Here is a 26,952-nt window from a genome sequence, read left to right as displayed (position 1 = left end):
AAGGAAGCCCTTAACTTTTGCAGGGTTTGAAGTAAGAAGTATGTAAAGCTGTCAGTGATTTGATGACAGGATATTCATGGGGAGACTGTACAGGAACCTATGCCTAAAGGTTCATCAATAATTTGCCACATGCTTAAAAATTTCATCACATGGTTTCTGTTACTCTTTGCTACATCAATACAGTTATTTACATCTTGCGTCCAAGAAAGATGCAATTAATACAATAATTATGTTAAAGAAATGAAAGTTCATGCATAGTAGGGCAAAGTGACCCAACCAGTTTTTACGTATGCTTTTTCAACTCTCTTTAATTATTAGTTTCCTGAATACTTCACACCCTGAAATACAAAGACTTGAAATATTCTTCTTGCTAAATGAGTTTATTAGGAATATGATTAATATAGGAAAGAAGTTGCAGTATATTGCAAGGTTAGTTTGATCAATTGGTAGAGCAAGTGCTTCTACCCAGTTTCATAGGCTAAAGATAAAGATAGAGACACTTTTCTTTTAGACTTACAGACTGTAGCCTCTCTGGATATCAGCCACAAGAGATGAGTCATGTGGGTACTCAAGAAACACCTAATCTTAATTAGTAGAAGAGACACCAACACACATCACATATCTTCACTCTATGTTTGCTTGGTTCTAACTTAAAAGCAGTGCAACTCCAAAGCCTGTAAAGATCTCTTGTTTCATATGTAAACAATCTGAAAGCCAGATGCTTACTTCTAAAAAGCTAGGAAAATGTGCTGTCTGGTTAAAAGCTACTCTTCTCCCAATATGCTTTTTTTTTTTAGAAGATAAAATTTCCTTCCTGTCAGGATACATAGCATTGCACATCAAATAAAAGTATCATTAAAAGGACAGTGGCAGTAGTGACAACTTACCCTGCTGTCAAGTTTTACTTTACTATCTTCAAACTGCTGTACTTACAAAATTGCTGGAAAAACTGCATTACTTTACCTAGTAGTGAGTAATGTTTGCAGTGTTTTAGTTGTCTCATGCTCATGCATCTTTTTTCGCCTGGCATTCTGGTTAAAATAAAGCTCTCCTATATGGTTTTCCAATGCAACTTTCCATTTTTACTAGTCTTTTTAAAGGGCATACTCTCTCAGGTAATGGATTTAAGTGATTTACTCATTGTTAGACCAGGAGGGAAGAAATCCCTGTGTCCAGAAATCCCAGAGCAGCCACACTTTTAATCGAATATAACTCATGAATCACATTTACAACTTTCAGAGCTCAATCAATAAGATACTTTATAGTCTGTAAAAAAATTATCTGGAAAGCAGTAGAAATACAAGAGGAATCTTACTGAGGGACCACACACATCTAGCCTCTGCACGCTGTCTGTCTTTAGGGACTAAACTGCCAATTTTAACAATGACTGATTTGTCCCAAAACTCTGATGCATGTATAAGCAATGCATAGTTGGCTGATAATGAAGCATTCTAGGAGGTCATAATCAATAGCACCAAAGCACAGTAAGTTTCCTGTTCCACTTTACCCTAGTTTGGTGACTATTATTAATACTTTTCTCATCAAACTTTAGCTAAAGACTTTTGTTCTCTTGGGCAGAAGTTTTCATGGCTTTTCTCTGAAGCAATCTCCAAGTAATATACAGAATACCAAGGACTTCTCAATGCTAATTCAGTTACATGTCTTCCTGAAGTTTAATTTGCATATTTAATGTAGCAAATTCTTCATCAAGTGTTTAATTTGTATACATAATACTGAACAGTCTCCTGTAGCAAAATTACCCTATTACACAGTACTTCATCTAGGACTGATACATAAGTCAAAAGCAAGTTCTGTAAATTACTGCTCAGATATCTGCATAACTTCAATTATATAGTAGATAACTTTCTCATAATTTCTGGAGTATGCATTAGAAAATAAGAACTTAATCACCTCAGATACTTCAAAATGTGTTGCCTATTTGTATATTTCACTAATGACACAAACACGACATGTATATTTTGGTATGAAGATTTATTTGAACTTTTTTCCATGCAAAAGGCACCAGAGAATTCTTATAATCTGTGCTAAGAGAAAAAAGTGACAGAGAAATATTATCTCAAATTCTTGAAGATCTAATGACAGCAGCTTTCATGAAATATAAACAGATGCCTGCAGCTGTTGTATCAATATTCAAATTGAACACATCCTCCAGTGATACCAGGGAGTGCTGGCTAAGTGACTTCTAAGTGTCAGACTACTCAATAGCAAGTTTTCATTCAGATGAAAATGATGTTATCAGACTGAGTTCAGACAGCTTTGCCTTTCATTCCTTTTTGAGACATCTGCAGAAAGTACCGGCAAATATCTGGATGATTTCAGGTTTTGAAGCCACAAGACTAGAACACAACATGTGAGAGCTGTTACCAGCTCTTACAGAAAGCAAAAAAATTAGGAAATAGTACTGATGCATTAAGACTTTGCATTAAAATGTATTTCTGTTATTTTCAACAACTTAAAAGGCAATTTCTTGTGAAGATAAATTACAAGAAAAGTGCAACCACAGCTCAGGAATCTATTGTCTTTCTAAGCCGCAAGTGACTTTTAGTGTTAGGTCCATGAGGGATAATGTTTTCACTCATTAAGACAGTTCCATAAGCTAAAAATGTTAAATTAAGTTCTGAATTGTGACTGGGTCTTTAATAGGTTTAAATACTCATTCTTTAAATCAGAACTGTCCATAATTTTACTTTAAGAGAGGATGGGAGACATTTGTTTTACACAAACAGTGAAGATGGTAACAGCCAAACAATATTTGACCAAATTTAATGCCAAATTGCTCCATATCAGTTTTAATAAGCTCTTCAGGATGGAAGGTACCAAAGTCTCACTGGAGTCAGAAAACTACTGAAGTATCTCCATAAATAATGTGAAAAGTATCCCTTATACTGCAGGTCCTATGGCTTTCTGATGGAGACAAGAGAACTTGTCTGTGATGCTTCTAAAAGGTTGTCTGTTTCTTTATAGAGTTTTTGTTTTTTGATCAGACAGTCAAGTGGAATAGCAGAGTGCTGAGGAGGATTTGAATGCTGAATGGCTTTGAACTCTAGAAAACAACTGTTTGAATCCTGCATGACATCCATATTTTAGGAACTAATCAGAGCATAAATATTTACACACCTAAGGCTATGTCCAAGTCTTTGAAAGATATGTTGTCGTATGGAGCCTTTGATTTCCCACTGATGATATAAGCAGAAAATTTCTGCTAAAGTTTTCTGCCAAGGTGTTCTGTAGATGTGATGGGTGAGTCAAGGCAAACATGGTCTGGTTTAGGGTGGTCAACTTCCAGACACATCCTCTCCTCATCCTCAGGAAGAATATATCATGTAATAAAACTGCTGTATTTATTTATGTACTATCATAGAGTCCTCTGGCATGTAGTTGTATATGAAATATTGACAATAATATATTCCTGGTGTTCAGCAATTGGTAACGGCAATTGGATGGACATATAGAGTCCTGTCTGCATGATCTTGTGCAGAAAAATACTGAGCAATTCAATTTCTATTAAAAGTTGGTAGGGCATGAATCAGATCTGATCTACAAGGCATGATGCTGCACTAATGCACACAGATGGTAGTAATTTTCCCAAATGTGTGAATTCCTATGCTAATAAAATCATGTTATTCGTGATTTCTTCACACTCTGCTTCAAGACAAGTGATTTTTCAAAGTCAGAGCATGACCATCTGTCACTGATCATAAGGGCATGCATAGAATGGAGCAATCATGCAGCATCTGGTCAAAGTATGATTCAAAAGGCTAATAAGGAAACAATCTGGAATATGATATGATAAAATTTATCTAATCATGAAACAGACATATAGCAAGTTAAGTAACAGTTATACCATGGGACCTGGATTTTCTTTCATTGTAAGAATCTGTACCAAACCAGATAAACTCTGAATTTAGGTTTTTCTCCAGAGAAATCACAAATCAGATCTTCTATATGTTTTTAACATGTTGAATATATGCTGTGTATCCAACTTGTAAGATGATGTTTTCTCTTGTGTCAGCCAATCACCAAGGAAAGGTGCACCAACATAAAGGTTTTTTAAAATTGTTTGTGCAACTGTTTCCATTGAAACTGAAAGAAAATGCATTTATGGAATTATTAGACTGACAGGCATATTTTCTTGTAATAAAAATAGGATTTGTTGCCAAGAATGAATTATAGACACTTGATATATATTGATAGTGCTGATACAGGAAAATGTATATTTAAAAACTGTTCAGTGCAAATGAATCCTGAAGTTTCTTTTTCACATTAATGTATAAACTGCTCCTAGGGATATGTTTTTGCCATACTAAATGACTATAGGTTTACTTATAGGTGGAGACAAGAATGCTCTTTTCATTATCTGATTGTTCTTTCTTTCCTCAAATACACTCTGTGTTGTCTGAGAAACAGTCTCAATCTTTGATTTGTGACAGTTTATTATACCTTTCTTTCAATATATTTGGCTTTGTTATTTCTTCCCTCACACTGAACATTGTCAGTGCAAGTACCTCTTCTACTGTTAACATCAAACAATTGAATAGTTTTCTTCAGGAAACTAATTCTGCAATGCTATGGGACATCATCTATCTCCAAAACTGATCTCTTTCAAGTCAAACTCTTTCTCTGTATAATCCAATTTAGTGAGGGTATTCTTCTTTGCTACCTTTGATTCAGCCTCATAATCCAGTATGTACAGCCAAAGAAAACTATTTTTATGGTCTCTGAGTGATTCAGTTCATCTCAGAACATATGTACTCTTCCTCCTTAAATCCTATCCTCCTCTCCTTTGTCTTTATTGTAGCTCTGATGTGACATATGCAGAGCACCATGCTAAGTTGGGTGGTGGATTCTATTCTCTGTTGTATCATATGTGTGATGGTCCAGTGGTCACAAAAGCAGGAAAAATAAGCAACAAGCTACTGCAGATTTCCAGAGAAGGGCTTATGGAACCATTAGAACAACAAAAAGTACAGGCCATAGGTTTTATGATCAAAGAAAGTATAAATAAAGCATTTTTAGTGGTAGTGTCAAATTATAACACAAGTATTTGGACATACTTTTTGAAATAATCTCCCTGATAGCAGTGACAGTATTCAGTTTTTTATTCAAATTCTCTAATTATTTCCTAGCATTATCTCTTTAAGTCGTTCATATGTTAATAAAATTCCAACCCAAAATTTTAATGGAATTTTCCATTTCATCTTCACCACATTCTATTAATTTTGAAGATCACAATGGCTGCTAATTAAATTGAGCTCCTTGTTCACCATGATAGGATATTGACTTTTATAAGCCAATGCTCTGAATGATACCAGGATTGCAAAAGGAAGTGAATAAGAATCACAATACTACATAGCGAAGTATTGATTGGAAAACTCACTGGGTTTTTTCTACACATGTTTTTGTCCAAATCCATTCTTTTTTTCACAAATAAAGAAAGAAACTCCATTGTTCAGTCTTCATTCAGAGACGACAATGGGAAAACACTGAAGTATTTTTAAGAAAAAACTCTAAGTAGGACTTGGACTAAATATTAGTGGTTCTGAAATTGCACCCAGATTTGTACCAAGATATTCTACCAACTGAATTCAGGTTTTGTTTAATAAGTATTATCCCATTTTTGAAGTTATTTTCATTATCAATTATGAATAACCACAGAGAAAACAAAGTATGTGTAGATAGCATATAAAAGTAAGGAGAAAATTGAAGGAGTATTTAAGGTAAACGCATCTTTTTCTGCTAAGTATTCAGTAACACAGCAACAAAGAATCTCACTTTCACTTCTTGTCTCACCCACACTCCCTATTAAATGGGGTACACAACAGTTCTACTGACCAGACCTTCCCACCACAAGGGCCACTACAAATACCTGTAGCCACAACCACTGTGAACACCTTTACCACAGAATGCATCTCCTGCTGACTCATGCAAAATGAGCAGGTTAGTTCAGACAAATGCTGGTCTAGGTGAGTGCTGCATGGCTCAGATGGCCTCAAAAAGCAGTGTGGCAGCTGGTACATGACATACTAACATGTGCTTTGCTGCATCTGTAAAATTAACTTGATTTAATTTTAGCTAGTTAATTAAACTGGTCTGGACTGGTAATCAGAAATGTTTTCCATGTAGCTGGATCACTAAAAGAGTAATGCAAGTTTGTAACAGTGGCCAGGCACCACGACAAAAACTTCGACCTGAGTGGAATAGTGTACAAATGCAAAAGTGAGTCGGCCCTAATACCTGGAGTACGGTGTCTGGTTCTGTATTCCTCACTACAAGAAAGACAAGGAGCTACTGGACAGGGTGCAGCAGAGGCCACAAAGATCTTTTGGGGTCTGGAGCATCTCTCTCATGAGGAGAGACTGCAAGAGCTGGGCCTGTTTAGTCCAGAGAAGAAAAGACTGAGACGGGATCCCATTAATGCATATAAATATCTCAAATACAGGTGTCCGGAGGGTGGTGCCAGGCTATTTTCTGTGGTGTCCAGTGACAGGACAAGGAGCAATGGCCATAAACTAAAATACACAAAATTTCATCTCAACACGAGGAAGAACTTTATATTGAGGGTGGCAGAGCACTGAACAGGCTGTAGGGAGATGTGGAGTCTCCTTCTGTGGAGACATTCAAAACTCACCTGGACACGTTCCTGTGTAACCTGCTCTAGGTGACCCTGCCTTGGCAGGAAGGTTGGACTGGATGATCTCCAGAGGTTCATTCCAAACCTAAAAATTCTGTGATTCTGTGACAAAGAAATTGTCAAATACAAGATGATAAAAATTTCCCTGTCTTTGAACCGGGGCTCAAAATAAAGGGGATGCTGAACGAGACTCTTATTTCTGTTCACATTGCCCTGGCAGGGGTAGGCAAGTCAAAAAGGACTGTAATACCTACAACAACAACAACAAAACCAAAACAAAAAAAAAAGGGGGGAGAATAAAAGAACACCCAAAGGAGGCAGGAAAAGATACAAAACTATTATGAAGTTCAAATATTTTATTCCTCTGAGATTTTTGTGTCTTAGACACATATACACAATAGTATAGTTGAGTGCTATTTGAGAGAACAAAGCCAGAAAACAAATTAGGATATAATATAGTATTATGTGGTCTGTAACAAAGCATGACAAAGAAAAGAAGAAACAGCATTGGTCAAGGTCAGTAAGAACCGTTTCTGGTTTTAACAAAGAGATTTTAATGACATTTCACAGTATTGTCATAGATGCTTTTGTCATTTTTCTCCCTCACTTTTTGTTTTTTAGTAGGCAGATATTGATTATAACTTTTTTTAAGGACTCATGAATCACATGCTTAGAAGAAAGACACTTTTTGTTAGGGGAGCTTTCTTTTAAAGAAGAAAATGAAAATAGCCATGCTATGTGCAAAAAATCATGGCATAGATAAATGAAGATATTGCCAGAATTTACAAAAATCCAAATGTCATGCAGAGCGACTAAGCCTTATTGATTATTACAAGTAAGGTTCATCACTACTCATAGAATCCTATATGTTTTTGGCAAGCTGTTCATGTGAAAAATAAGATGCAGCAGTACAGTAGCATAGTATTAATCTACTGCTTCTGAAACTGTAACAATGCAGCAGAATTTCAAAGTGCCACTACTGGAGGCAGAAGAAAGAATGAAGAATGTTGCAGTTCTGGAAATGCAGAAAACGTGATGTGTTTTCACAGGTAACAGAAAATGCAGACAAATGCAGCGGTTGGTAAAGTTCCATTTAAAACCTCATTTTAACAACAACAAAGTAGCAGACATTCCCTGCACTGAGATAAGATGATTAACATGGCAAGCTGAAAGGGTCTGTGCAAATGGCAAATAGAAAACATTAATTTCCTTCCTCAGAGAGTTCTGAGTTTTTATTAGCATTCCTGTGTCCAAGAATTTTTTCTTTATCCTTGTGAGAGAACTTCAGCTGGATTAAGTATAATGCTGATTATGACTTTTCTTTATAACTGCTCGTTTTATTTTCCTTTTCTAGATTCATATTTAAAAAAAAATTCATTGTTCAGGTGCCCTATCACACAACCCCACAAATCTGTCCTGCCTCCTGTTAAGTTACACAGTAGTAGCTCCTTTATCCTGTCCTCCCTCCTTGTCTTAAGTGTTATCAACATTTTAGCATATTTAACTGGGACCAAAGGCTTAATCACCTTTTTAATGGACCTGAAATACCAAACAATGCAAAGCAAAACAAACAGAAAAAAAAATCCGGGGTGACCCATGATACAGACATATTTTGAGCCAATATTTTGGATCAAAATGCTTAGTTTTGACGGAATTTATTGTTAATATTCCATTTAAATCTTTTGCCTCCCTAGCATTTCTGGATAAATTTTAGACCCACAAGTACCACCATCTGGATTACCTATGGGAATGATCAGGCTTTAAATCTGGGCTGACATTCTTTCTTTTATTCTCAATGGCACTCAGGTTGGTCTCCAGAAATGTCAGAAAATGGGAGAATGATTCTGGTCACCTAGAATTGAATTTCATATTCTCAATTCCTCTCTTGAGTCTCTCTGAATTCTTCATAGGAAGAAATTTATGCAGTCTGCAGGATATCAAAGAGCAATGATGGAAAGATCCCTTCATACTGGGTTTTTTAAACTCATAGAAATTCTTGATTTTCTGCACCTTTTCTGTGCATTAATATTTTTATGAGTGATTTAAAATGCTTTTATATCAAGAACAGAATTAATGTAATAGGAGTTTCTGTAAAACCTATATAAGAATCTCTGAAAAGAGAGGGTTGAGTAGTATCTACAATGCTCTTAGACAGATGTTCAATGAATTACACCTGTATTTAGTAGAAATACTCCCATCTTATGGGTTTTTTCCCTATTACAACAACAACAACTCCATAATTTAAACCTCAGACAAATCTACAGTCATAAGCCTTTTTAATTTTGCAACTGTGCTGCATAAAACCCAAAATCCAGTAGCATACTCCCTGTTACAGGAGAAAATGCATGTGAAGACACAGGTATACAACAGAGACTGGGCTTCTGCTGTCAAACTCTAAAAGAAACTTAAAAAGCTTGTGGCTGTACTTTACTACATTGTATATATTTTATTTATGTAAAATCTTTGACTGATTTATACTCTTTATTCTGCCGATGTTCACCAGTTGCTGAAACAGATTGTAATATGAATAAAAAGAAACAGCCATTCATTTATGATTGTTGCCATAAGATAGTGTTAAGAATAGTGCCATGTTTTGGAAAACAGCTCTGGAAGTCAGATGCATCTGTAATTTTCTGTTTTGGTTGGTAGAAGCTATTAGGATGCCTGTCTTTTTTTTTTCTTGGGTTTATTTTCAATATTTGCACATTTTCTATTGTATTCAATATGCAAGTGTCTTTTATTATTTTTTAATAATACACTAGTTTTATTTTTGTCTTGCATAGGGCTAAAGAATCCATTAAAGAAAGCTTTTGAGACAGGGAAATACAATTCTCAGAGGAAAACTGTTTTCATTTATGTAAACTGTTGTCTGAACTACGAATCTAAGACAGTATCTGTTTGGGCAATGTCTCAATTCTTTGCTCTGTTTGATGATGTATTCAGTATTTTCACTAATTCCACTAAAACACATGGAGACTCTACATGCTCACAAGCTTTTGAACCTCTCCATGTTCTGCAAAGAACTGATTTACATCCATGTAAAATTTAAGTAAGCACGTATATTGTGCTACTAGGAACTTCTTCTGAATCCTATACTTCCTGGGTACTCACAGTGTTAAATAGCTAAAATTATTTGCATACCTTATCACCACAAACTGTTATTACAAAAATATAAAGAAATTGCAATTATGGAAAGAAAAACTGGCTTTTTATACTACATAAAAGAAGTTGGCTTCCTCAGAGGGAGGTTGGAGGTTTGAGTAGCCTCACACCAGTAACTTCCTAATATCTATATCATAATATTTCCTCCTGTTTAAATACCAGAAGTTTGAGATTTTAAATAAGTGCAGGCACCAGTGTTCCATGAAGACGCGTGAAAAGGCATGTATCAGGCACTCGTAATTAGAAGTGATGTGGGGTTTCTTGCTTAAGTCAGAAATTTTTGCTTAGGCCAGGAAACAGCAAAGCCATTTTCTCTGTGGCCACATTATGTAAGTAGCCAGCATCCTTCCAAAATGGCCATTGCCCTTGGGAGGTGACATGAAAGGGTTGGCCAGGTGACATGGTCCTGAGCAGGACACTTTAGTGAGGTGCCTAGAGAATCCTGATGTTCACTTCACTCTTTCAGTTAGCTTAGAGTTCCTGAGTGTGGTCTGGGAGCAGACCCAGAGTTGCACACCTTGTATGCAGGAATGAAAAAATCCTCTGTTTTTAACAACAGCATTCTTGAAATCAAAATATCAAGGTAGTACTGCAAACTGTTATCCTAACTCAGGACCACAGATTATTTCTAACTAACTACTAAATTAACTGTGCTGTAAAAACAGTCTTCTATGTCTCTTTCTTACAGGTTACATAATAAAGCTCAAAAACATTATTTAATACCTCACCTGCTTTTTTACATGGAATCTCCTGAGGAAGAACTCAAATGAGTCAAGCTCAGAAAACAAGCATTGCCATACTGCCAGGGGAGACACAAAATTTTTGCAGATGACTTGATTATCAGCAAGTTAGCACAACAGAACAAATGGCTGCAATTCAGGAGTTACTGAAAGAAGGTTTTTCCAGCAAAATGCCATAAATGGAGAAGTAAAGGAAGAAAAAAGTGTTTGTCACTTATGCAACGATGATTACCTTCAAATGAAAAATGACTGAAAGGAGCTGGGAGATTAGCAGCCTAATAGGTTGCAAGCTTTAGAAACAATCAACTTTTATACTGACACTTTCAAGTGGAAAATGAAGGGAAGAAGGTTTGTTCCCTGCAAATTGTAAACTCACCATTATTTCATTTTCTGCTATCTCTTCTTGCCAAAGTAGTGTTTGTTATCATATTGTTACAATTCTCCTAAAAAATTATTTTGACAGGAAAACATTCATCCACATTAAAGAAATAGTGATTCAAAAGTCAAATACTAGAAACAACAAAATTTCACAGGTCTCATCTACATGATGAGGAGACAGTTTTCTACTGTTTTTATCAATTGTTTTCCTCAGGAATGCTCATTCATGCAAGTACTTTTAGCAGAATGGCACAGCTATGTCATTTTAAATGAAACCCAAATAAAAAAACAATACAACTTTAATCAACACTTAAAACCAATACTCAATTATTTTAAATGGCTCGTGACTGGATGTGAATGGATGTGAATACAAGAAGAGGATGTACTAGCAAACTGACAACTCCATAAAAATTTTCTATAATCATTAACTTTCTTCATCATAATCTCTCAAAGAGACTTATGCCTAACAGGCTCCATAATCTATTTCACAGAACAGACTTGTGAAATTTTTTACATCTCTGTTAAGAAAGAGAACACTATAGATCTAGAGTATACCATACAGCTCTATATTATATGCTATAGCAGTAGACCCTATAGCTGTTCTGGAGCTCACTGGTTGTGGGTATATGGCAGCTGCAATCATAAATAACTTTATAGACCCTGGGACAGCAGTTACTAAGAGTTGGTTGGAGCTCTGAAGAGCTCTTTCCACATCTCAACAAGCTCTCTTTCGCTCTGTCTTCCCTCTAGGTATAATTAAGTTTTATCTTAAACTCTCATTTAATCACATATTTAAGTCTTAATAATCAGAAAACTGTCACATCCCTTTACAATTTCATTAAGTCCTCTGGAGGAATTTAAGATGCAGGTTATTTTTAAGTGATAAGCTTACATGAATGATGAGACAGAATGGAGGGATCCTAATTCAGGGTCTGATGTAGTAGAATACCTTCACCCTGAACATAAAGCACATGAATTACACAGATTCCTCACTCTCTTACAATTAAAGATATGTAAAGCTTACATGCTTGACTGAACTTGGGACATAATATCTAAATTTGATGAAAATGAAATATTAAGTTGTATGAAACCTCATACTGACACTGTTTTTGAAGTGGAAAAATTCTACAAAAGTGTTCAGGAGAGCGGAAGAAGGATTAGTCTAAAATTGCTTCACCTCTTCCTTGTGAACTCAGCTTCTTTTGCCTCAAAACCCTGTTTTCCTTTGATTTCAAAAACACTTCAGCAAATTAACCCACATTAAAATGAAACTGATAGAACGAGATGCTATCAGATTGGAGATATTTTAGACATTTTCAAAAACATCTCCACAATTTTGCAAACTAAGAAGGAAAAAGCAAGGACCATATGCCAAGTCCAGGTGACTGTGCAGACAATATGATTACTCACAGGCACAGGGTATTATGAAGTGGTAACAAGTTACATTTCACAAGGTTTGCCTAGCCTGATATCAAAGTGCAAAATTACATCCACAAGTGAAAGTGCAGAGAAGAGAATTAATTTATATAATTCCTTTTTGCATTGCTCACCCAAATCATATTTCTGTTGAATTTTATTGAATGAAGTAAACTGTGGGAATGGCTAGCTATTCCTTATGAAAATTGCTATAATCTCAACTAGTGTACTAAATCCAGCATACAAAGTTAATTAACTTCTAACTAAATCTTTGAGTGTTCTTAACCAGCCTACTTTGTTCTTAATTTTCAACCCCATCCCCTAAAAAAAATTAAGTCTGAAGGAAAATTTACTACTTTTTTCAAATCTAGCCCAAAAACAAGAGAGTTCATTTGAAAGTTTTACATACACAAATACAATCTGTGGGACATCAATAGGTATTTCATGAATTTAGATGTAAGCTGAAGTTAATGACATCAAATTAATGACTGAGGTAATTTATAGATATCTCTAAACACATTTTTTTTTACCTGCTCACCTACAAGGTATGAATGATTTTGAAGAAGGACAAAATGAGTGAAAGAACCCTCAACCCTGGAAAAAAAGAGGCTTTGGGGTAACCATATCCCATTTTTTCTTTCTGGGTACCTCAACCTGAAACTTGAATGTGGAGATGAAGGTGCAATTGTCCTTCCTCAACCTCTTTAGATCATTTGCACCAGCTCACTTTCTTTTTGATGGAAAATGTCACAGGATTGTTTTAAATCATACATACACAGTATAAATGTTATTAAGGCGATAAATAGTTCTACTGGAGACCTGAGATTGTTCTAAATGTGGCTGAAATAACAGAAATTGGACCAGTTACATTTCTTTTCAAAGCCAAATACATAAAGACAAAACTCCCCAGACTTGTACAAGATGAACGATGGTAGTCAATGACGCAAGCTAGAAATGTTAAGTTAGGAAAAATGTCTAGAAAAGCTGCTATAAAAGAAAATTCTAATGTCCAGGGTGATATTATCAAGTATTGCTCAAAAAATCAGGAATTCAACAAGTGTATCCTGGGGGAAAAAAATCTAGCAAAGTCTTTAGGCAGAACTGTTCCAACATTAATGCCTGCAACAGCCTTCTATTTTACTGCTGCTTTTGCAGCTTTGTCAAAGGAGTTGACCTTTAAGTAATGTACAGAATATACACAGGCAACATACCAAATTTAACAGATTTCCTGGTTTTAACACATGACATTTAAATACTCTTTTTATTGAACAATTTATAAAACTTTTACGGAATACTAAAAATTTTGGAGACTTTAAAAATGTTAATCTTATAATTAACAGTCAAGGACATACTATCTTTGCACATGCAAGACAGTGATATTCCAAACCTATCACTGTGAACTTTCCAGTGATACCCAACCATCTGCTTTCATGCTAGATCACAACCATTGTGGTTTTTCCACTCGTGTGGGAATTTCACAAAGAGGCAGATAACACAGCTTAGCTAATAAAGAAAGAGTGATACATTCCAGGTTAAAGTCAAAAAGCTTATTTATGCAGAAATAAAAAGAAAAAGGGGTAACACAGAGTACACTATCTGCCCTTCACAGTATTCCCTATCTATAAAATCCTCCTTTCTATTGTATGAAAGCAGTCAGGAAGCACTCATCACTGAGTAATGAAGATTAATTTTACATGGCAAATAGATTTTCTATGCTGCATTTTAATATAGTTTTTAAAATACATCTTGTACTAACTTCTAATTTCCAAGTAACTTTGGTAATTTGTAGTTAAAAAAAAATAGAAAAAGGAAGATACTGAAAGCAGTTAAAGGGAACTGAGGCCTCAAATGATCGCCCTTCCATACTTTAGACTAAATCCTCACTTTGGCACTTTGATATATAAACAGTGTTGACAACTTCAGTTTGAATTTGGCAAATACACTGATTTGTATGCATACTTTCCTATTTCCTTAGAAAAATGGAGATAGACTTCCATTTTCCAAAACTGTCATTTGGAAATATTTCTGTTTAGAATAAGTACAGTGTATTTAGATAAACTGGCTTGGTCTAATATATACATAAGAACAATTATGACTTGAATGTATTTCCTGTAAGGGCAGAAAAACCTGCTGGAGTTTACTAGTCAAGGAACAATGGAATAGAAAAATGAAATTTAATTTAATAATACACATCAAGTTAAAACACATAACAGAAAACAATGTCTAGAAGGTGTTCTTATACACTGTAACAAAAATAGTTGCTTCTAATAAACTAAGTGTATCTTACTGTAGCTATTAAATCAGCAAAGGCACACATTCTAGTGAAGCCAAGATATCCACAGAGGGTTTGTAAGACCCTGTGTACCCCATGTCAACTGTTGATATGTCAGGTAAGTGTATGATGAGTTTCTTGCTGAAATTTAGTTAATGGTAGGTACAAGGCAGACCACAAAGATGATTAATGAAAATATATTGCTGGAATGTAGAGGTATACATAATAGCATGTTTAAAACAGATCACAGCTATCTTTAAGGAGCCAGAAGAAAATTTCCTTGGCTGGAACACAGTGTCTGTATTGCATACATTATAATTTACATTCTCCATTGGAAGGTCTATGGTAAATAATAATAAAATTATTGCAGATGTTCTTATATCCTGTAATTATGAGCCCTCTCTAAATTTCTTGAAGAACTGGTCTCTGAATATTAAAGGTTTATAATGATAGTTCAGCTGGGCAATATCTGGTTTCCTTAGACTAAATTATCAATCTCATTGAAAATTTAGGTTTAAATAAAATCACTCTATGCTGCAGTTGCTTTTCAACTACTCAATACAGGATACATCAAGTCATACTCTGATCTATATAAAGATGCAGTGTTACAGCATGAGCTCTGGATGTAAGTGCCCCAGTGAGCTCCCAGCCCAGGAGCATGTCATATTTTGCAGCCCTGGCTGACCCAGGAGCACTAGCAAAAAGGAGGAGGCTGTTCCCTGTATTGAACAGGGGTTTTCACAGGGTAAAAGCAGAGCTCTGTGAAAAGAGAACTCAATTCATCTTCTCCACACAAAAATAAAAAGAAAAGAAATGTTATTCGTCCAGTGCTAGAACTATTAGACATTCTACGTGGAAATATTATTTGTATATGATTATAAGGTGTCGCTGTTGAGCCGCTAGCAGAGAAAAGGACTCAAGTTCTCAGTGTGGCAAGAAAGAGAGAGTTTATTATTTTGATTTCAATATATATAGACTTTTCAGAGGTCGCCCAGATTGGTCAGTCAGAAACCTCCCCCTAGGCCTGACTGGCCAGGCCTGAACTGTCCAAGTCTCAAGACACTGTTTGACAAACATCCAAACTTTATCTTTGTTTATAAAACACAGCGGAATGTTCTCACGAGAAAGACCTGTGCTAGCCACAATTAGGCTGAGGTTAAATTCACCAAAGGAGCTATTTGTCTCAGGATTTCTTTAAAGCTTGAATTCTGTTTTTCTGAATGGAATGGTTACTGATGTATCTAATGTAGGAAGCTTCAGTGGTAACCATCAGACATTTGGTTACAACTGCAACTTAGTGTAAGAGTCCCCTGCTTTCAATTTGCTCTTCATGTAGTCATCGTTCAGTCATATTTTCACACATGATTTTTGAAATAAAATCACTGAGACAGCGAGAGAATGGGACCCCTTCATTTATGCAACTAAGATAAGCTTGACAAATTTCTTTGGAAGTATTGTTGGAGGTCAACTCATTCCATGGTATGAGTTCTGCTGGTCTGCACTGGTTAAGCTTCAAAGGACAAAATGGCTTAGAATGCTGTATTTTTGAATGAGCAACATAAAAATTGCTTTTTCAGTCAATGAAACAAAAGGTACTTCCCCCGAAGTCTCTGGCATGTGGAAGTAAGTACTCAGCCCAGATAATATCATTCAAACACAGGGTATGTCAGTTATCATTAAAAACACCAAACCACAGAAGACTCCTGGAGAATGACAGCTCAACTGGAAGGTCAGAGGAAAGCAGCAGACACTGGTGGAAGGAACCAGTGGAGTCCCACAGAGTGGCTGTGCACACATAATTATATGGCCTATTACCACAGGATGTCTGTCAAACTCCTGCTTAAACTGAACATTGCTTACTCTTGGCACAACTCTTGGAAAGAGCCAAAACCTGCTCTCACCCAAAGAATCACAGATGATGCTGATAAAAAGGATGCCAACTGCATCCTTTGGAACACAGAAGGGAATTCTGGCACATAAGATGTATGTAAATAAATAAAACACTTTATTGAAATGTTGAAAATACTTAACTGAAGCACTAACTAAATCTTTTATGTTTTATGGAAACACACTCTTCTGGTTTTGCTATTAAATGCTGCAGTTTTCACAGCTGCAGTGTATTGCAAGCAAGTGCAAAGAGTATGCCCAGATACCTAATAGAAAATAGTAATGGAATTCAATTTTAACGCTGAAAATTTGCATATATATGATTTATTTTAAACTTGAGAAAGCCTACATGGTAAAATATCCTCTGATATCTAAGCAACACATGACAATTACTTTTTTTTTTTTGAGCTGATGATTGCTTTCACATACAGTGAGAGCAATGACCTATTTTTAGATAGTAATACTAGGTGATGCTAACTCAAATACACTGGCAGTCTGGCAAGGGCATTTTTAACTCTAGTTGCTTTTACTTCATATGGGAAGTTCATTAGGAGGATGATAGAGTTATATAACCATAATCTAGCAAAATTTTTTTGTTCTTTTCCTGTACACCAGTAATGTCCTTTAGTGCTAGAGAATTATCTACTGCAATTTCTAACCCACGGTACCTTGAAAGTTAAAACTGTTTTTGAAGCTGGCTATGAAATTTGTTCTGAAAAAGAACTTTCTGAAAAGCAATAATAAAAAGCAATTACAATCACAAAACAGAAATATTGATCGGTTTCTCTTACAGCCTTGATTTGTTTTACAAAGAAACCAAAATTTCTAAAAGAAATATTTTTTATTCAAATTCTAATTAAAATATGTTCATTTGATCCATCTCTGCTTTATGAGCAACAGTAGTAGAGGTATGAATGAGTTATAGGGTAAAAAAAGCCTTTTTCACAAAGGATCAGACACAGTGATGAAAAAACCCAGCCTATAGAAATGGAAAATATAATCTTTTGAGGAAATCTTCTTCTTATTTTAGTAAGTTAATTTTCTTCTGTCCGCAAATTAATACACTGAAAAGCATGCATTAAAACTGTGCACTAAATTTTTGCACAAATAATACATTATTTTTTTTATTAACTCAAATCTGCAACTCCTAGGAGTGTGCCTGACTGATATCACCTAACTTACACCCCAAATAAATATTATTCAAATTATCTTTATGAATTTGCTCCTCAGTTACCAACAGTAACTGGGATGAAAAGCAGAGAAATGTGATGACCAATACCTCTTCCCCCTTTTCACCTGCAAAGCAGAATAAGACTTGTATTTCACAACTAATAGAGAAAAAATTAATCACAACTACCTTTTTCACAGAATCGACCAGTAAAATGTAGTGGGCAGTCACACTGGAATGAGGTGGCCCCAGTAGGCAGAGAGAGAGGATGACAAGTCCCTCCATTATGGCACAATCCTTCCTGGCACACAGATGGTAATTCAGGAGAAATCTGAGAGGGCAGACCAGCTTCAGGCAAGTGAGGCACATCAGAAGAAACCACAGGGAATGCTGTTGACAGATGTGTGGGTACAGAAATTCTGAAAGGAGAGAGACAACATATGAAACAAAAAAAGTAATGATATCTAATTTTGCTACTATACTTAAGCTTCAATTGATAACATTAGTTTGGGGTATTTTTATAGAAATTCAGTCTATACTTTAGAAAATGTGAGTACATGAGGAATTCCCAAATCAAGTCCTCATCCAGAAATCTAGCAAAATCACAATAAAGGTATATTTTTCCTCTTTGTGAGCAAGAAATAGCCTTCATACAAGTAGCAGAGTTTGTATGTGCTCTCATAATTAATTTTTGGTGGATGCCAACAATGGTTGATAAATACAAGCTTCACTTATTAAGTATCATATTGCTTGAAGTTACCAAACATAAAAGGAAGCTCTCGAAGAAAAGACTTCCATACAAGTAGATCAATCATGCACAGCAGAAGGGTTTAGAAAGCTGTAGCACAGAAACACAGTTAATTAACAGAAATATTGGGGAGAAGGGGGAAAGGTGAAGAAAAAGAGAGAATTTTTTGTTTAATACCACCTGTTTGTCAAATCTGTTTATTACTGTTTTTTTGTTTCTACCACAGAGCCAAACTTGTGACTCACTAAAATTTCAAATGTAAGGCTTCCGATTTACCAAGCAGAACAACTTACGTGCATCACACAAGTTACTATGGTGAGGGCAAAGCAAAGGGAATCAAAACTCCCAAGATGATTCATGACTATTTAATAAGCCTTTTCAATTAAAAAAAAAAATGTTCTCACTGAATTTTACATTAACAGATAGATATTGTTCTTTCATTTTCTGAAGTTCAAGAGATTCAATTTTTTTCCCAGGAAGTAATTTCTAATTCTGAATTCTAATTTGGAAACTATAATCCAATAAAGTACCTTACAATTTATACTTCCTTTGTAATTTAAAACTTTATGAATATTTCTCTTATTTTTAGTGTTGTCCCCAAAAAATAATAATCAGAGACCTGTAGCACTTCTCCTACGAACACAGGTTGAGAGAGTTGTGACTGTTTGGCCTGGAGAAGAGAAGGCTTTGGGGAGACCTAGTTACAGCCTTCCAGCACGTGAAGGGGTCTGCAGGAAAGTTGGAGAGGGACTTTCCACGACAGCTTATAGAGACAGGACAAGGAGGGATGGCTTTAAGCTGAAGGAGGGTAGGTTTAGATCAGATATTAGAAAAAAATTCTTTACTGTGAGGATGGTGAGGCACTGGAAAAGATTGCCCAGAGAAGTTGTGGATACCTCGTCCCTGGCAGTGTTCAAAGCCAGGTTGGATGGGGCTCTGAGTAACCTAGTCTAGGTGTCCTGTTGCGGTTTAGAGGATGTTGCAGCAGACTATACCCTAGGGCTTCTCTACCCAGCCCGGTTCAGCGCCTCAGTGCAGCAAACCCTCTGTCCCAGGGCTGGACACTGCACTCTCACTGGCCAGGGAGCCATAAGGCTAGCTCTGGTTCGTCTGCTTCCACAACCGGCGGTGATAAAGGAGGCGAGGAGGGTCTATGCGTTGTGTCCATGGAAGATGTTTATTCGCATGGTGCAGCAGAGGCCACGACCTCCCCGAGGCAGAGATGCCTCGAGGGCGAAGGCCTCACATGCACAGCCACATGTGGAGCATAGACGTGGGAGGAGATGGCGGAGGGTAAGGGGTTTTATAGGGAAACAGAGAGGGCAGGGACAGCACACAGGCCCAGTGACCTCTGGGTACAGGGGAGGTACAGGGGCGGAGTTAGGAGTACAGGAACCAATAGGGGAAACCCGAGGGAGTGGCCAGGGCCACATGGGGTTAGGGTACAGGAACCAATAGGGAAAACTGGGGGCGTGGCTAGGACTATGTGGGGTGGGGAAGGCAGGACAATAGGTGACAAGTACAGTCGTTAAGAAAAGGGTGTGGGGAACTTGCAGCCATTATCACAATAGTGTCCCAGGCCATGGCAGGGGGGGTTGAATTAGTCTTTAGGATCCCTTCCAACCCAAATTTATGACTCCATAAAAGGGAGATGAGGTTAAACTGAAATGTCACTAACATTTTGGGCAAAACAGAGTACAGAAATTAAAAGCTTAAGACAATGGTTTCTAGGCACCACCGTTAGAAGAAAATATTTTTTGGCAATGTGTTAAACATCAACAGTCAAATTTGTACTTATTTTGGTGAAAAGGGTGGCATAAACAGGCTTTACCAAAATAAAAATTAAAAAATCCCATATATTGGCCCCTGCTGTGCCCCTCTCTTTCTCTTTATCCCCTGCTCTTCATCAGCTAAAACTTTTGCTTCACCATATTTTAGTGTTGGGAATATGTATTAAAAATTAGCATTTGATAGTGATGATGCACCAGTAGAGTGCAGCTGCAGAAGCGAGAGAGATGGGGACACAGGGGTGTGATGGGACAGTGTGACATGGCATTCACCACTCCATGCATCTGTCTTCTTAAGTCAAGCTTCCAAATTTTTTGCATAACCCATTTACCTGAAAACTGATCTTAATATTTTACTTCTTTGGAATCCTTATTTTAGAAAGTATAAACAAACTCCATTATATTCTGTAAAAAACCCCACTCAACATAAAACATCCCAGGTAAGTATGTTGTCTGTAAATGTCACTACTAAAAAGTCACTTCTCTAAATTATCAATACAGAAAAAAAAAAAGATACAAGCCCTGAGGCAGTTAGGAAGGAAAAGAAGGCGGACAGGGGAGGAGACAAATAATTCATGGCAATGTAAGTATATAAAGGGACTCAAAGAAAGGCAGAGTAACTGAGAAAGGAGTGGAGCCTGGGAAAGAACAAAAGGGACACAGGGCTTATGTGACAGTAAAGAGGAGATGTGCAGAGCCATAATAGTAAGGAAAACATTAGAATGGGATACTGAAGCAGGGATGCAAACTGCATCCAAAACACAAAATAGACAACACACACACACTGTGGTGCTTAGCAATGAGGATTTCAAAGCAGTTAAAAGCTATCTACTTTACATGAGAGAAAAGCATCTTAAGAAATGGCAGTCATCAAGGTGGCTGAAAAGAAATCCCTAAAATATTTTTGAGTCTGAGGACTTGCTGATAAAAGGATTGAAAATTTCAGAAAATAAGTGACTTCCTCTCTGTTTCCATTCAGATGAATAGAATAACAACATTTCCATTTATATAAATACAATAAAAATAAAGTATTATGGGATTTATAACAATACTTTTCTCCTAAGAGAAATAACTGACATGAACTTCATGTAGGCTATTCCATTCAGGGCAGCATTAAGGGTGCATTAACATGTGTTATCTTCTACAAGGCTATTACAGCAAATTAAAAATGCTTAGTCACCTGCTGGCACTATAAACATTGATCAAAAATAAATAAACCAAAAATCTTGATTTTGTCCCCAAGCACAACATAAATGTTGTAGAAATTCTGAACTAACAGTAGGTTTACATAAAGATTTAGACATTTACAGGAGAAATTTATTGGGAGCAATTACTGGTATTTGTTGTTTTTTCTGTTACTCCTGAAAAAATGAGTCAACAAAAATGACATAAAACCTGGGGAATAAACATGGTATAAACTAAGCTCTTACTACTAGCTATTAAAGAGACCATTTTTCTAATTACAGAGAAGTCTGTACATGATCACTGCAAAATTTATTCCTCTGAATCTGGTCACAGCTACTGTCAGGGGTAAAATGCTGAACAAGAGGGAGAGCTGTCTGACTGGCAGGTGCATTCTTGTCTCCACTGAAAGCACCGATTTCCAGCTGTGGAAGTTTCACATTCCCTTTCTGATGGGAAGCTACTGTTTTTCTGTAAAATAGAATCACAGCAGTGTGCTTTAAATGAAATTTTATGAGCGCAAGTAATGCAGCCTTGCTTCATTTTTTGGTTGACATTCTAATCTGCAGAGAAGAAAGAAAAGAAAGCTCCTTGGTAGGCTGATTTCTGCCCGGTTCATTTGCTAATTTTTCACAGGATGTCAGCCTTTGCAGTGCTGTTCTGGATGTTTTGCTTCTAGATGGTGCCTGACTGTGTTCGTGCCAGCAATGCTTCCAGGCACCCCGCAGCTCCCTGCCTCGCCACAAAAGCGGAGAAGAGTTTGCTGGGTTGGTTAGTGGGGCAAACATCTGCAGCTGCGCTCGCAAGCCGTTCAGGCTGCTGCTGTGAATAAGCAATGGCCTTAGCTCAATGAATTCTAACTAAAACATCATTTGAATAAAGAGCTGGGAAGCATTTAAAGTAAAATAGTAATTGAGGTGTTAAAAGTTTTGACAAAGTGTAACAAAAACATATCAAGCAAAACTTGATTCACTGTTACTGCACAACAAGGCTACAATTTTATATTTGTATTTTTTTTCTTTTCAATTTCCCAGCCTGTCATCGCCTCTCAGGTCAATAATGCACACAAAGATCTTCTAACTTGCTGCAAGCATCAACACATTGTTTGTAATCTTAAAATGAGCTCAAAAAGCTGAGTTTTAAAGGCCTGCAAGCTTCTGTTTCATGGCTGAGTGCATGTAAGCTTGAAATGCTTGTCTGAACGTAGACATTAGTGCAATTTGAAGACTTGTTTATTTTATATTACATTGTTTGCCACTCAAGGAGATGTATGATGAACTGAACAGCAGGACTATAGCTCTTAGGGGTCATGTTTGATGTTATGTTGTTAAGCCAAAAGCACACATACCCAAACCAACTCTGCTTCCCTCTCCCATACACTCTCCTCTACTCAATTAAGAGCCTGAAACTATTAGTGTGTTGAGTTACAGGCACTGCAGCTTAAAAATGTAACAAAACCTCTGGGATGCCCAGCTGTGCATTGGCCTGGCAGTGAGGGGCTCAGCCTCGACAGGAGCTAAGTTCTGTGCTGCCAGTTTAGCCCCTGCACTGGGGCACTGACCATGCCCATGGGAGTTGTTCAACCTGGAAAAAGGAAGCCTCTGGGGAATCTGGTCAAATTGTATAAATACCTGAGGAGGGAGGACTGGGGAAATGATGGAAGCAGATGCTTCTTGCTGGTGGACATATGGCAATGGACAAAAACTGAAATGCAAGAAATTCCACCTAAATATAAGAAAGCCTTTTTTTTTTTTTTTCCCCAGGGTGATCTATCTGTATAATGGACTTCAAACTGAGACCTGCACAGAGAGCAGACTTGTCCCCCAAGTTATTCATTATCAGGCTGATGGCAGATGTGTCTACAGAAGCACTCTGACATTTCCCATGAAGCAGGTTGATGAGACAGGCAATGGCACGGGAGTCCCAGCGATATGATAACATCTCCACTGCCTATATCTTCTGGTACTTACACACTTAACATTTTATAACTGGAGTAATGGATTTAGCCTTATCTGATATGAGTGTGATAAGGAAGTTTTTATTTTTATCTTGTCAATAAAGTAGTTTGTGCTGGGAAGCAACTGCTTTTATTTGTAGTTTTCTTCGGTGTAAAAGTGTGCATCTGCCATTTTTCTTGAGTTGTGACAGAATTTTACTTTAAGTGAATGTTTCAGAATTTGGAGCCAAAAGAAAGATTTTTCAAGAGCATTAGCACCCATGGTATAATATAATTTCAAAGCTTATGAAACTGAAAACAACTGCACTTCATGGAAATGTTGGTTTAAACAGGAATAAATACCTAATACCTTGCATGTAATTTGGCAAGAATTAGTAAAGCCTTTTGCAGGCTGTTTATTCCACTGTTCACAACCATGTCAAGCAGAGCACTTCAAATGGCATCTCACTGATTTCAATGAATCCACAGAGCAGTATATCTGTGCACTTACCCTCCTGGAGACACCATTTACATCACTCAACACAGTAATTGTGAAAACAATTCAAGAGCTTACCAGATATGGATTATTTATATTCTGCAGTTCATATGTGAATCCGATTTCCTCAGCCATCACAATTATAATTTTATTTGGAAGAGTTGGGGGTCAGTTTTCTGAATAGAGATGATATATGCTCAGGCATATCTCTTAAAAAATTAAATTTTCAGTGTATGTTCCAGACTGTGAACCTAGCTTCCCCCTCCTATGAGCCACAACGTTTGGTAGCAGAACTCAGTGATACTGTAGTTGCAGCTTTCCATTAAAAAAATTTGCAGCAGGAATAACATCATTATTTGCATCTGCTTTTGCACACACAGAATCTCATTTAATGGTGCAAACTCTTAGCAATGCAAATAACATATTCAATATATAATGCAGCCAAGGATGTGAGAATGAAATTAACGGATAGAATAAAGTTTATGAAAGCTCTGTTTACAAATACAAAGAAAAATTTTAAACTCCAGGACGCATAGCAGTGCTAGATATGGGAAGAAATGTCATTTATGGACAGATGAAAGTGGAAAGAGGAAAAAGAAACACATGTAAGAGACACATTCCTGTTCTGTTTCCTTTAAAGTACATACATTCCATGAATTTTGCAATGGATAAATAAGTTATTGTGGCAACAATACTTTATGTTGAAAGTTTAATAGCAAAAACCTTTCTAAACAAGACATTAAAGTAAGTGTTTCTCATATGGTACTTGAAAAACATCCTCAGTCCCTACCTAAGTTTAGGACAATTGTTAAAACAATGATTTTGCTAAAATTAAAGAGCTGAATTCCTGTACCAAACCCAGTCATCTTTTTCTTGTCTTGCTTGAAGAAATAAGGGAGCATTAAATCTTTCAGTTGTTCACTGATCTGAGGTGTGAAACATTAGATGTACCAATGATCCAAACATTAAACTCAAAAAAAAAAAAAAAAAAAAAGAGAAAAAAAGAGAAGAAAAGGAAAAGCAGTCAAACTACTGAGCACTGAGTGGACCAATGAGTAAATCTTATACTTTCTGAAGTTTTAACAAATCTCAAATCTGTCTAAACTTCAGCTTTCTCTTTTGCATTTAGTCAATAATCACAGTTGGAAAACCCTTTACCAGTTTCATCTTAGCTGCTGTTCAGAAAAAGAGCACTTGAAAGGCCTGAATACTGCATCTTTTTGTTGATTTCTGAAACTACTTTTGTTTCTTGAAACTAGTGGTTTTGAAAGAGAATAAATTCTTTCCTTCTCTCCTTGAAGATTCTTTCAGCAGAAGAAAAATGTCATTTTGTTTTTTTAACATGACACTGTACTTGTCCTTCTGAAAAGGTTCTGCAAAATTAGAATATAACTATTCTGTTCCAGTCCTAAATGGTTGAGTAAATTGGACTGGATAAATTGAGCTCCTGTAACAGAGATGTTATGACAACTATCTCAGAAATCACAATTCCAGAATGGAATCACTACTGTTTACCAAAGATTCTGTCTAAGTTCAAGGGGTAAAGATATTCTTCCACCTCATGGATGGTGTCTGTAATTTAGATTCCAAAATGCATGATCTACCTGTGCAAAATTATTGCACAATATGTCTGTGAGGGATATAGAAAAAGCACATCTGGATCCTGAACATGCCATTGATTTCCTAAACAATAATTCACTCAGGCAAGAGTTCTGCATTGTAATTTTCGGGGCTATAGTAACCAAACTTCAGTCTTTGCCCACAGTGACTATTCTCCAGATGGGTAGTGCCTTTCTTTGACAAGAAAAAAACCCTGAAATGCTTCAGGAGATCTATTTAAAAAATAATTGATACAGTGGAAAAATACAAATTTTTACTCAGGCAAATAGTCTAGCCCAGGGGATGGCAAATCATATGTGAACATTTTTCCTTTCTCCATTCAACCCTGTCAATGCTTATTCCATGCAGGACAGAACAAAGGGACTGGCCTGGGGAGTTCTTACAGCACTCCTGGAAGCAGACTTTATAACTTCTCCAAGCTAAGGACAGATCTAAAGTCAAGAATCTGATAAACCAGAAGAGGGCCCTTACCACTGATCTGAAGAATAAAAAGAGAAAGTAGGGATGTACCAACACTGGGCATGTCTTTTACAGTCTCATCTCAATTTCTTCTGGGAATATTTAGGAGATATTGTTCTCTCTGAGATACACTTATAAAATAGAGGCATTCTCAGATTCTAAGTGTGAGGAGGACTCTTAAGAGAATTAAGATGCTTCCAGAAATGAATGGCAGGCTGGAAATTCAATGTGCCCTGATTACATTACAGACAAAGTGCAGTTTTGAGAGTATATACTTTGCTTTTAGATGTCTCACGTAAGAATAGTTTAGACATTTAAATAATTTTTACGGATTTCCATATTTATTTAAGGATTAGTTTCCCAATATGCTGAAAATAGTTCTTACCTACTTAATAGAAGTAGAGGAGATCTATATTGGTGGTTTTGATTGGGATGGAGTTACAGTAGCACTTGTGAGTCTATGTTTTGGATTTGTACTGTGAACAGTGTTGGTAATACAGAGATTTTTTGGTTACTGCCACGCAGTGTTTGTTCAGAGTCCAGGCTTTTTCTGCTTCCCACCCCACCCCCACCAGTGAGCAGGCTGGGAGTGTACAAGGAATTGGAAGGGCCCACAGCTGATCCCAGCTGACCAAAGGGACACCCCATCGTGTCATGATCAGCATATAAAGCTGTGGGAAGAAGAAGGAAGGGGGGACATTTGGAGTGATGGCATTTGTCTTCCCAAGTCAATGTTGCAAGTGATGGAGCAGTGTTTTCCTGGAGATGGCTGAGCAGTCATCTGCCTGTGGGAGGTGGTGAGTTGTCGTAACGCGTTTTTCCCTCCCCTGACCCTCCCCCTTGACCCCTCCTGACTGGATGATGTGAGTCAGGACCGCCTCCTAACCCCACGGATAAAAGCCCCAGCGGGACCTGGAACAAGCTCTCTTTCATTTTGGCCTCGATGGATCCCACACCCTTCCCCATCTCCCCTCTCCCCTCCACAGTTCCCCAACCCCTCCCCTGTTATCCTAAATAAAATCACCATGGAAACCTGGAATGGAACACCT

At 36.9% G+C, this 26,952-nt stretch overlaps 1 protein-coding gene across 1 annotated transcript in view; it reads right to left on the bottom strand.

The window, feature by feature from the left end:
- EYS (EGF-like photoreceptor maintenance factor) overlaps window positions 1–26,952 on the bottom strand; it is a 331,694-nt gene that overhangs the window by 176,273 nt on the left and 128,469 nt on the right. The window contains exon 6 of the mRNA XM_085056747.1: window positions 17,865–18,094. Within this exon, the coding sequence (XP_084912873.1) occupies window positions 17,865–18,094 (230 nt within the window). The remainder of the gene's footprint in view (window positions 1–17,864; window positions 18,095–26,952) is intronic.

The sequence above is a fragment of the Lichenostomus cassidix genome, chromosome 3, assembly GCF_008360975.1.
Source record: "Lichenostomus cassidix isolate B80296 chromosome 3, HeHo_3.0, whole genome shotgun sequence".
Taxonomy (NCBI): Eukaryota; Metazoa; Chordata; class Aves; order Passeriformes; family Meliphagidae; genus Lichenostomus; species Lichenostomus cassidix.
Note: the sequence above shows the minus strand (reverse complement) of the source record. Positions and strands in the feature narration are given on the sequence as shown.